Source organism: Tenebrio molitor, chromosome 5, assembly GCF_963966145.1.
Source record: "Tenebrio molitor chromosome 5, icTenMoli1.1, whole genome shotgun sequence".
In the NCBI taxonomy this organism is placed as follows: domain Eukaryota; kingdom Metazoa; phylum Arthropoda; class Insecta; order Coleoptera; family Tenebrionidae; genus Tenebrio; species Tenebrio molitor.
In genome coordinates this window covers 18387073-18400036 of record NC_091050.1, presented here as the reverse complement: position 1 = coordinate 18400036, position 12964 = coordinate 18387073, and the positions used below count along the sequence as shown (strand labels likewise).

The following is a 12964-nucleotide window of genomic DNA, read 5'->3' as shown; positions in this document are numbered from 1 at the left end:
CTTATCCACCAATAAAATCTTCTTCAGGATGATTTCAGAAAATCATGCGCGGTACATATTCATTTTCATCGCCCGTCTGCAGAGTAAAAACAAAAAACATAAACAACGCAAAAAGTAAGGTTAAATTTAAACAGCTGATTCGTGATCTGTAATCCGTGGTGCGTTCACAACCGACTCTTCAACGCCTACTTTGAGGGAGAAATTTAAATCAACACTCGATATAAAATGCATTCACGTTGTATTGGCATAATGGGATAATACTATATTTTAGTATATGCTCCATTTACAAGTTTATCACAATTTTGTGAAAAAATTTCCCACACACTGATACGGTAATGGCGTTGCTTATTTATTGTTTGCGTTTTGTTTCCTTGGTTACGAGAAAAGTAAAGTCAAATTTTTCAAATTTTTAAATGTCAAACATTATATGCGATCTCCAGCCGAATCTCTGTCGTACTGGTTTTAACTTCCAGAGGAAATTCATTTTCTGGACTTTTATCATCGACTCGTGGTGATCTTCCCAGGAAGAACTCGACAGTTCCAGGCGGTTTGGTACGATTGTCACGGCAACAACAAAATTTTCCGGAAATGTTTTATCATTTCTTAAAGTTAATAAGTGATTTTTTTCCATTTTTTTTTTTTAAATCACTGTTACTCAAGTTCAAAATAAATATATCTCCTCAACCAATCACTTGGCATTGGCCTGAAATTTTCTTGTAGAATCTCCCACGTGCATGTGAACTACTTTCGTAAATTGTTCCCCTTTCTTCACTCACGCTTTTGTAGTTGTCGCAGAATATGACACTCGTCTGCGACTCGTGCTTATTTCCTCAACAACAAAAGAATTCGCAAGCTCGAAAATTTTTCAGAAATAATTCAGGCACCAGGGACTGACAATCAATCAATTTATCTTGACCTCCCAAATAGTATTCAAAATCTTTAGGGTGGACATGGTACATAAAAGTTGTATTTTTTCCTTTTATTAACGACATATTTACATACAAAGTAACGAATTTTATTATAATTAATTAACGATCTGAAGACAAATATGCGGTACCACAGGAGACAAACCTGTCAATCCCGATGAACACTATTTCTTTGTTACAAATAATTTAAAAAATCTTTGCCTCCCATTATTTTTTGCATTTTACCAGTAACAAAAAGGAAGTTGTTCGAATAAAGCACAAACAGACTGTTATCACAACCCCAACAAACGGAATCAGTAATCAAATGGTAGGTACTACTAAAAACTGACCTATGATTTCCGCTTGCGTCTTCTCCACCACGAACTTCTCCACCGGCACGTTTTCATCCCCCGTCAAATCGTACGCCGGAGTGCTGTGACTCTTGTCCAGCCTCCCCCTGATCTTCGTCGTGACGCTCCTCGGCGGCACCACCGGCTTCTTGCTCGAATCCGGCTTCTGGGGCACGTCAGGCGGCTTCTTGATCTGCGAGCGCGGATAAATCTTCGGCTTGACGACCGTCTCCTGCTTGTGCTCGTCGAATTTCTTGATGATGTCGTGTATCTTCACTTCGGCCAGCACCGCATCTTTGACCTTCTCGTGGGTGATCTGCAGGTGATCGCAGTCCCGCTTCGCGTCGTCGCTCTCCGTGACCATGCTCGTCCTGTCGGTCAACTCGCGCCCCTCGTCTATGAACGCTATGTTCTCGTTGGTCAAGCTCGCCAGGCTGACCACGCTGACGCTCTTCTCCTCGCTCAGGTTGCTGCTGCAGACGTCTTTCTTCTCGACAGGGTCGTTCTTCTTCTCTTGAAAGTTCACCTTCTTCTTGGGCGACTTCTCCTTCAGCTCGTTCCGGAACGAGGTCCTGTTGCGGTTCGGGGGGATGCCGATGACGGTGGTCGGTCTGGGGCCCAGGTCGAGTCCCAGATTGCACGAGGCGCTCTTGTCGCGGTGGAAGTTCGAGTCCGATTCGAAGTTAGTCTTGTCGATGTTGTACGAGCTCGAGTGGGTTGATACGGCATGGTCTTTCCATATTTGCCAATACTGCATTTAAAAAAAATAAATTAAAAGGCACAAAGCTGACGCGACGTTTTCGTTTTTCGACCAAAACATGACTGGCGTGTTGCCGCAGAATTAAGTCGGTTATCGCGGGAGGATGTGAAGGAGTCTGGGAGTTGGAACGTTGATATGGTTGTGTGAAATTCTGATAAAGAAGAATGAATCAGCGTTCCACGAATTTTAGCTCTTTTTAGGCTATATTCTTGGGACTGAAGCATATACACGTGTGTACGTCTCTTGAGTATGTCACGAATTGTCGGACAATCATCACGAATAATTCCTCGTGAAAATTCTTCTCCAGGTAAGTCGGAAAAAAGCATCGATTTCAGTAAATACATTCGGAATTGTAAATGTTCGTTTCGTAGCCGAAAAATTAACAAAAACTAAACAATTTAGTTTAGTGTGAAAATACAAATTGTTGGATCTTTTGTGAAAAAAAAAAACGCTTTCAAGCTTGCAATGCAATAAAATAACATTTTATTAGATTTTGGATTACGAGAAGTAAAACGACTTTCAAAAGAAATAGAAATCGAGAAATTAAACTTAATAATAGCAAAAATAACGTTTTAAAAAATTGTGATTAAAAAAGAAAATACTTGAATGTTACGCTGGATGATCTAGGGGGGCAACAAAATTGGACAATAATCACTTGGAAAATCCGGCAACACCGTAAACTTAGAAGGATGTTAGTTAACGCCACGCCACATGGACACCATTGTGCTCACGCCGAATTTTTTTTTCATTGAATACATAAAGAGCGATCAAATTAATTTGTAATCGAGTCATCCATGGATTTGAATCCGTATGTTTTTTCGATTGATATGCCCAGATCTAACCTATGTTTTAAGCTGTGTTTTTTGTTCAAGAAACGACATACGATTTCGGATTCATGGATAACTCGATTACAAATTAATTTGATCGCTCGATATTTACACCGCACATTCAAATTGCCCTAGCGCACGACATTAAACCATTTATATACAAAAGACCGACAATATGTAAACGGATTAAGTTTAAAAAAAAATTAAAAACAGTAAAAATTATATTCTAGATCTAGACTAGAATACATCCTTAATTTACACTAAGAGGGTCTAAGGGAGTGCTAGAAAGACTTTCGATTTAGTTATGTACTCTATGTAAAAATTAAAAATCAATTTCACATCAGCTAGATTTTTAGTGAAAAATAATTCCTTCTCAAAAATGCAGTTTGTTAAACCCAAACCTTTTTACATTTTGTCAATAACTATCAACGTATAAGATTATTTTATGTTTCAAGTTTCAATACTTTTACGACCAGAAATAGGTGCACAACAAAAATATACAATCATCCTACTCGTGACAAAAAATACAATTGCCGTGACAATTTCAAATTAAAATTAGTACAAAAAATCTATATGCGGTTAGATAAAATACTCGAAAAACCATATATGTAAATATAAAATATCTACCTTTAACGACTTCATAATAAAGAGATTCACCGTGCGCTCTTGATCACGATCTAAATGAATTCGGTTACTAATAACATCGCTTATAAACTCCACAAATAACAAGTTACACGTAAATTTTATTTTTTATACTAATTGTACATACATCCGTTTAATAAATATTTAAATTTGTTAAGAAACCCCTGGGTACATGTGAATTTATTAAAGCATTATTTTTATTTTACAGAAATTCATTTTTCACGTAAATATGTAAATGTCAGTGATTCATATTTTTTTTAATTTTGCTTGCCAGTAGGTAGTAAATATTTTATGGCAGCAAAAAAATACTTACAAATTCTACGCAACTCGTTATCCATTCGTGTGCTGATGGTTGCATCGTTGGATAAACTTGGTGGAGAAACCACGTGATTATAAAATCTTTTGAGGAGAATTTAATATTGGCGTTTAATATTGCACAACATTCCAATTGTATAATAATATACATATTATTCAATGAGCGTGTAATGACAGCTACTACCTACAAGGAAGAAACTGGCACCACGAGCGCCAGCGAGTGATGAAATCATCTGAGTGGGTAATAGCCATTACACGCGAGTCGTATCTTATACTTATCTAAAACTATCCGAGAAAAAACAATAAACTGTATTAAGTAAATTTTATTAAACACAAAAGTACAACACTGTAATATGTAGTTGCACTTGTAATATTACTTACACTTTGTATGGTGCAATGATTTTTTTTTACTTTTTCCACAATTTTTCTTGATCGTTTCTAACTTGTTATTTAGGTTGTTGTCGATATAATTGCCATTGACATTAACAAAATAATTTAAAAAATACTATTTTCATGACTGTTTAAATTTAATTTTGACATGATGGTTGAGTAATATTCTATCGAATTGGCTGTATTACTTAAGTGACAATAGTAATAACTGTTATTAAATCCTCTTCGTAATCCATAGATTATGCGATACTTAGTTGTTTAATATTCAATCAGATTATTATCCAGATTTTTTTTTCAGAAAAAAGAAAATGTTACGAAAGAAATATAGTCTATTTTTTAATCAAAGAACCACAACACCGCAATTTACACCCAAAATAGAGCTGACAACATTGTACACTTTTGACATAGGGTGAAAAATCTCATCATATAAAAATTGAGGTTATTAGAGATATTAGTATCGCGGCATGTTAATAAAGTTAATAACAACTAACAACAACCAATTTGAGAGTTTAATAAATATCTTACTTTGTGAGGCATTTTTAATAACACGTTCAAATTTTAGCTGCGAGTTTGCGTACTTTCAAGGACATTAAAAATGACAGACGTTGGCTGGTACAGCCAATAAATATCATTAAATTCCCTAAATTTAGTAAAATTTTATATTTACAAACCTAAATCAATAGGTCGTGGTTCTTTGATTAAAAAATAGACTTTACAAAATCTCGTGGTTAATTTAAGTTGTTTTTTTTTTTAAATTCAAATTGGAGTTCTCCTTTTGTTCAGGAATAATGAAAAGAAGAGATGAAAATTGTACAGTTGCGGCCACGGAACAGTTTATATCATTATTTTTCTATTGTAATTTTGTAAAAAATCATTGGCGTAGTGTTATCAATGAACCGAAAATTGCAATAAACAAGGGGCCTACACCAAATATTAATTTGCATAGCAAATTAATTATGTATTAAGTATCGTTAGCTTGCTCACAAATAACAGATACTTATATCAAATGAGACATAACCTTATAAACAATTGACGGATGTACGGATGGATGCGCTATTCACTAGCGTTTCATCTTGAATATTTCAAGGTCTTTAGGATTTACCCTCGCTAAAGATGTTTCACTTCAAAAAAATACAATTAAGTCTAAAATTTCTAATATTTTTTTAGTATGTAATTGTTTTTGCCCCAAACTTGACTTCATTGGGAACTTGGCTCTTGTCTTTTGTTTGATACCTGACATTCATAGATTAATATACAGGGTTATTCTAAATGATTGTAGTCGAAACAGGACATGCCCATGTTATGAAATTTTTGACGCTTTCACGTAAACTGTCAATTTTTGTGTTGTGTGTTTTGTGTTGTTGAGTTGTTTTGCACCCAATGGGTGCGTTTTTTTGCAATCTTCTAGAAGTTGAAGATTCTTCCAAAAGAGAAACTTCCCACAGTCGCTAAATCGGACGTTTTTTTGTTGCATTGTCTTTGACAGTCCACAAACACACATACCTTCATTAGTAATAAGTGTTTACTTTTTTGCCATGAATAATAACAATAACACTATGATATTATACAACATGTTAAACAAAAGGCAACTGTGATTCTGCGCAGAGGATGTGGCTAAATGAACATTTTTGTCGTTTCGGTTGCACTATTGACTCTTTGCAACCTTGCAACTTTCCTGCTTTCTCTGCCATCTAATTTGATGGCAGAAAAGAGAGATGCTCGGAGAGAATCTTCCGCGACCAATAAAACGACACTTCTGACAGAGGCAGATTCTTCCGTTGAGCAAAAAAACGCACCCATTTTAACTCCTGTGTGAACGACGTGTACTCAATTATTTACCTACATCATTTTGATGTTTTTTATACGGAGCGGCAACCATAATTTTACATTCAGTTTTTACGCCTACTTGGACTACAATCATTTAGAATAACCCTGTACTATTGCTGACATTAGACCCAAAAGTAAAGCGTTTAGATCATACAGTTGCGGAATTAAAATTTCTGTCACTTCAACAAAATCTCTGTAAACCACCTTTTACTGTCATCATGACTGATATTCAAAAATCAAATGTTGCTTATTTTTGAATGCAAATATGTAAGTCAAAAAGACAAGAGTAAAAAATGAGGTTATTAACGTAAAGGTTGTTTTAAAGTTTATGTTATGATATTGACAATACTGCCCGAAATTTTATTTCCGCAACTGTACAATACCAAAACTTTCTCTGACAATTTCAGACTGTTATTTCTTTCTCTACACCTTCCAGAAATTACTTTCAACTGCATCTCACTGTATTTTGGTGACTTCAGTTGCTGGTATTTTTGACATGTTCGAACGACCAAAAAATGCATTGATTTTGAATTTGAATTAGGTTTGTTGGCCTCATTTATAAAAGTCTTGTGAATTATTCCGAGTAGGTGGTATTTAACAACCAGCCCCCACCCTCGCAAATAGCGTGGGTTGGCTTCAAATTATTCATATTGAAAATTATTTTCTTGGTGACGTTTTACCTACAGATCACACACCGAGAATGTAATGTAATTTGTAACGCTCACAGCTCCGAAACTAAGCATCGCAGGTATAATAGCATCGGCGGTCAAGATGTTCGTCGAATGTATAAAAATATTCCCTCTAACTTCACTTGCATCAAAAAAATATGTGGAAGAATTTGCACAAAGCGGTCGCACAAACTTTATTGGAAAATTCGCCAACAAAATTACACAAATAAATCTGTTGGTGTAAACGTCAACCGCGGACACGCATTTTTACACCTTTAATATCCGAAAAACGCCCACAAAAACATTTTTGTTACGTCATTTATCGTTTCATTATGGCCGCTATGTTACAATACCGATATCTCAGAAAACCAAATCATCAGTTAACGCTACGCCACACGAGCACCATTCACCCCACGACAGATTAATTATAATTATAATAGAATACCCACAACTTGAGATATGTTAAAACTATTGTCACACACTTCTTCGTTTGTTTGAAAACCTGTTTCTCCATTTCAGAAATTGTCAGTTTTGGTGCCACTGTTAAAAAACAAACGATAAAAAAGCTATGCCACTAAGCTCTTGGTGGTATGCGGAGTTAATATTATTTCTGTCTGGATTATAATATTAATCTCCAAAGCTGCTAAATTGAATGTTGAATTAATAGTTGTTATTTTAAATTGTTTGACGTTCTATCACGTCAATATAAATTTCACGATTTATTTTTTGTATAAATTAAATGTTTAACAGTGATTTAATTTAACAGTTTCATTATTTAGATTCGTTGCAGCTTGAATTATTTTCCGAAACAAAGTACGATTGTAGGCGAATTCTTTAAGTATCAAAATATTTATTAATAACCACAGTAGTAAATATTTTAAATGTCTTTTAGCACTCTTTTAACTTCATGTAAGTGTACTAATAATAAAAATGTCAGAGAGAAAAAGTCCTATACGAGCGGATACTTCCTTTTATGAGTATAATACTTACTAATTTATTTAGCATTAATTACTTTATTATGACCTACTGTTGCAGTATTTATTATTGCTATTTTCCATTCAATATAGGAATCTTAGCACTCACTTGTGACCGAAAAATAAATTACAGTACCTGTTCCAGTGACGGATACGGCCTCTTGCTTGTAGGCGTCGCCCCAGTGATGGTGTTACGCCGTTGCAAGATTGGCCTCGGCTTCAACGGGTACATTCTTCCGCTACCATCTAGCGGACTGTCGGGAGGTTCGCTGTCGTCACTACTGCTCAATTCGGTTTCGACATCCGGAGGCTCGATAACCGGAGGCAACCTGCAACGGTCTCTCATAATTTACGCCACAAATTGTCGTTTCAAGTAATTACTTGGGAATATTGATTGGAGACAAATTGTGAATAGGAAGCAGTCTAGGGGGTGGTATGCTGTCATTCCATCGGAAATAGGGCTGACCGTCGAGCTTCTTACTGGGCAAGCGATAGGGCTTCATGTAAATCTGTCCGTACACCTTGGTGTGGCGCGGTCGCTTCTTCAACGTCAACACGATTTCTGGGGGGGAGTCTTGCAACAAAATCATGACGTTTTTGCGCTGCCAACCCACGACAGTCTGATAATTGACCTGGAATTGACCAATCAAAAACAATCACACTTGCAATGAAGGATATTTACCTGGACGATCTCGTCGCCTTCTTCAATTTTTGTACTGCCGTGTGCTGGCGAGCCGTATTTAATTTCGGCAATCTGATGGATTGCGTGATTATTTGGCGAAATAAAAAATCCGAATTCTTGCTCCTTTTTCTTCAAAGTGGCAAGATCGAGTGAGGCCGGTTGTAATATCATTGGATCGGAAATTTCCTGCAATTTTATCATAAAAAAAAATTCGAAATTTTTCAATATCATTACTTGAATTATGTGGTCGGCAAGTTTGGTAATTTTTTCACAAATCTTCTTGATCCCGCTGACGGGTTTCATCGAAAATTTTCCTCTGTGTGCCATCGTAGCCATCTCGAAGCCCAATTCTAGCAATTGTGACTTGCAGTCTATGTAATCTTTGTCGCCTAAAAACGGAGCGCGGTCCAACCAACAGACTAAAGGTTTGATTGTCGTAATAATATTGTGGACATCTGCCATTGTATGAGTAGAGACTAACGGACAATCATCGTCAACTAATAACAACTCTTTGAATAACGAATTAGAGGCACATGACACCCTCAGAGCTAGCATTTGCAGGTTTTCTTTGTCTAGTTCAAAGTGCTACAAAACTGATTATTACTAGAGACTCAAACAATAATCAAAAATATTACAAAGTGCCTCAAGTGTTCCACTGACTCGAGGATAACTTCCTGATGCCCCAGGCTTTTAACTCCTAAATTGTACAAGTCTTCCGCTCTTAGGCTGAGTAGTTGATGTCCTGTTACCCCATTGTTCAAAAACGAAGTCGTATATTGCAAAATAATACTATCTAGGCCTAAAAATTCAGACGACTTTTAGGTTATGTTATCCTTGGAGGTTCAAAATTAACTTGCCTTTTAACCAGTCTGTCACCTGGTCCACAGACCAGTCCCTCACATTCACGTACGCCATTTTTGGGGTTTTCGATGTTTCTTTCTGTGTTTTCTAGGCGGTTCACTGTAAATTATCTTTCAATATCCATCGTTTTTATCCGCATTATTTATGTTGGCAAAACATGAATGAACTTGTCATTGTCATTATCTTGTCACATGAATGAAACTATGTGGCTCCATCTAGTAAGTGGAATGCTAGGTAAATTCCAAGGGTTCGGATGAGTAAAGGTTGAAGGTGAAGGCTGGCACCAGTAAAGTAGGTATTTCGTGGGTTGGCACAGCTTCCGCAAATACCAATGCCCACGAACGATAAAGATACTAAAATTATTTTACGCTGATAAAAATTTAAAATACCAAAATAAATTTCGATTGCAGTACCTACAGATTATTGGAATATTGCTTTAGCATTAGCAAAGCTGACGTTTAAATCAATACATTGGCGTTCACAAACCCATTTATTGTTAATTAATTTTCTAAAATAAACGTGTACGCCTATGTTTACTGTCAAACACAGAATTGTCAATTCGGAGTGACCAACATTTGCATCGCCAACATATAATAGTATATTATATTATAAGTGATAGTGATAGAAATGCATCATTATACGCGAGTGAGAATTTTGACCGACGAGTGCGCTTCGCACGAGTGGGACACTTCTCACGAATTTCATAATGGCATTTCGATCACGTGTGATATACGACGTTTTATCTTACAGGTGCAACTATCCAAAAAATGAAGTTTCATTCAATTAAAATATTCACCTATAAAAATATATATGCCGTTCACGATTATTTTAAACACGCAGGAGGCCGCGATATTTTTTTGTTAGATTGGCGTCAGGTCATGTCATATGACGTTTCGTTTTTAAATATTCGCATTGTTGTCAATTCCGTCATTAATTTAGCTAATAAGAATTTACCCAGAACTGCCCTACAAATATGTATGTTTCATTTCAATTACAATTTTACGATTATTGTTCCTAATGGGTTCAATTATTTAAAAAATGTAACAACTTGGGAGCAGTGTTCGGTTGAATTATAACCTAAAATAGATTTATTAAGACAAATCACAATACTGCCAACTAAAATGTCAGATTTTCATAGATAGTCCGAATTTGAAATAATCGTGAATGGTTTATAATAGGTAGTATGCTTGTAGAATATGTATATATATCAGTTTTCGCAGTTACCAATGATTGTCATAGTTATGAAATAAACAATGTCGTTGTTTTTTTCACAATTTGTAAAACGTTATTATAAAAATGGATGTTTTACCGGAAAATATCCAATTAGACGTGGAAGTTGCCGTTTCCAGTTTGCTTCCGGTAAAGTCGAAACATATATACGAAAAAGAGTATAATCTGTTCGTAAAGTGGAAGGCAGATAATTGTTTGGCAGCTAACACGGAAGATATTTTATTGGCATATTTTGTTCAAAAGGTAAGTTATGTAGTATACTCCGTACTCTGATAGATTGCACGTTTTTTGACAGAAGACAGACACAGAAACTGGTTTGGCGGGAATTAATCTGCAGGGATACAACGGTTTTCTACATAACGTGAAACAATTGAGATGGAGAGTTTAGTATTTTTCACTGCTTTATGTTTTGGAACTAGAATTTAAAAACGTGCAATCTATCACCGTACGGAGTTTACCTATCTACCTTATGTATTAATACATGTGGTATTTTATAAATACATAGTCACGAAAATACAAGTCGTCATCTCTTTGGGCGCAGTATTCAATGCTGAAAGCTGCGCTAAATGTGCATGAGAATGTGGACATAGGGAAGTACAACAAATTAACCGCCTTTTTGAAACAACAACATGTTGGTTACGAAGCAAAAAAATCATTGATTTTCTCAAGGGATGAAATCGACAAGTTCCTTCTTAACGCGCCCGATGACACGTTTTTATTAATCAAAGTACGTATACATTTGACGTATGTCAACGAGGTATTAAATTTTGCCATAATTTGTTTAGCTTGTGGCTGTTGTCGCAATTCCTGGTGGCTGTAGATGCGATGAATTAGTAAAAATGTGTATCACTGACATAGAAGACAAAGGCGATCTTCTCCTGATCCATATTCCTTTCACAAAGACCCATAAGAAAAGGTCTTTCACAATGTTGTCTACTGGATTTGGAATTAATCCTATTAATTTATATCGCAAATATATTAATTTGCGCCCAAAGAAATTGAGTACAATGAGACTATTTCTTTGTTATCGAAGTGGAAAATGTACGGTGCAACCCGTTGGCATTAACAGTTTCGGAAAGATGCCAGAATTGATAGCAACATTTTTGAAGTTAGAAAACTCCAAAATGTATACCGGACACGCATTTCGCAGATCGGCTGCTACTTTGTTGTCTGACTGTGGTGCCGATGTGAGAACTCTGAAGTCTGAAGCGTTTCGGTGGCTGGAAGAGTGACACTGTCGTTGAGGGATATGTGGAGGATTCTCTACAAAATAAAATTGGTATTGCGAAAAAAATTCTTGGAAATGAGAGTAGCAGTTCTACAAGTATAGTAAACCATGAAATCACGATTGTGGAACAGAACAAGGAAGTAGGTTTCAATGCTGATAAAGAAATCTACTTCAACAACACGAACTGTACTATTAATGTTACCATTAATAAGAATTAGAGATTTTGTAATTGGTTAAAGTGTTCAACTAGTTTGTAAAAATTTTGAATAAATAATATTCTGTAACAAAATAGTATTTTCAATACAAAATTACAAATGTTAATTAAAACTGACAGCTGTCAAATTTACTCACTTGTGAGTACTTTATCTCACTTGTGAATAATATTTGATTTCTATCACCGAAAACAATGGTCTAAGGTAGCTCAAAAACTCAACCTGTAAGATAAAAAACATAGGAACCTTTTACACTCCTTGATAGATAATAATCTGAAATTTCCTACTTATTATCAAACGCCCCTAAGAACCAGGAAGGAGCCAACTCTATTTAATATACTAATTGGACTTATTTTTAACTTCTACAGGCAGTGCTGAAAATCCAATAGGAATCTAAAACTTGAAATTACCCTTACTGTTATTTTATTTAACTAAACATATTGCAACAAATCACCTCAAGAGCCTCATGAGTCATGACATCCTCAGTTTCAGAAGTTTCTTCATTCTTTTTCAGATTTCCTGGAGGAGTTCCCCATTATCGTTGTGCTTTACTGTCATAAGAAGTACCTAGGTAGTTAGGTATTTTCTGATCGGCAGCAATCATTTCCACTAGGTAAACTCGCGGCCACCCAAAAGTGCACGATACCTGGTGCAGTCTTCTCAATTTTTCCCTAGATTTAAAACGGGACTTCGCCAGTGGGGTTTGTGTTGAGTGCATTTTTTTTATGACAAATGTATGCTATCTACATATCTGTTACGTTATATGTACAATTTATGTACCTATTAGACCATCTTTCCAGACGGTGTCGTAGGCTACGGTGAGATCAACAAAAACAACTCCAGTCTTTAGACGTTTTTGAAAGCCAGATTCTATGTAACTTTGTAACTCGAAGCTTCACCAGCTGTTTTTCTGGGTTTTAATATCGCAATAACTTTTGCTTTCTTGAATTCAGGTGGTATTTTACCTGTCGAAAGTATGTCATTAAAAAAGACCTAAGCCAGGTTAAACCTATTCGTCCCAGGTGTTTAATGAATTCAGGATAGATGCCGTCAAAACCCGCAGCTTTTCTGTTCTTCAATGTTTTAAGTACTT

At 35.8% G+C, this 12964-nt stretch overlaps 1 protein-coding gene and 1 long non-coding RNA gene across 4 annotated transcripts in view; one reads left to right on the top strand and one right to left on the bottom strand.

The window, feature by feature from the left end:
* The window catches only part of cnk (connector enhancer of ksr), a 29210-nt gene extending 19797 nt beyond the window's left edge, over nt 1-9413 (bottom strand). For 2 of the 3 annotated variants that reach the window (XM_069046512.1, XM_069046513.1), the window contains exons 1-7: nt 9198-9413; nt 8976-9139; nt 8575-8925; nt 8341-8526; nt 8040-8290; nt 7795-7987; nt 1256-2006 (exon numbers count right to left, since the gene is read on the bottom strand). In XM_069046512.1, the coding sequence (XP_068902613.1) occupies nt 1256-2006; nt 7795-7987; nt 8040-8290; nt 8341-8526; nt 8575-8925; nt 8976-9139; nt 9198-9255 (1954 nt within the window). In that variant the 5' untranslated portion in view covers nt 9256-9413. The remainder of the gene's footprint in view (nt 1-1255; nt 2007-7794; nt 7988-8039; nt 8291-8340; nt 8527-8574; nt 8926-8975; nt 9140-9197) is intronic. The other variant, XM_069046514.1, reaches the window with a different exon arrangement.
* Nucleotides 9414-10124: 711 nt separating this feature from the next.
* LOC138130132 (uncharacterized) lies at nt 10125-11926 on the top strand. The gene is made up of 3 exons (XR_011159506.1): nt 10125-10674; nt 10937-11158; nt 11217-11926. It is a non-coding gene; the product is annotated as an uncharacterized lncRNA (long non-coding RNA).
* The last annotated feature ends 1038 nt before the right edge of the window (nt 11927-12964 follow it).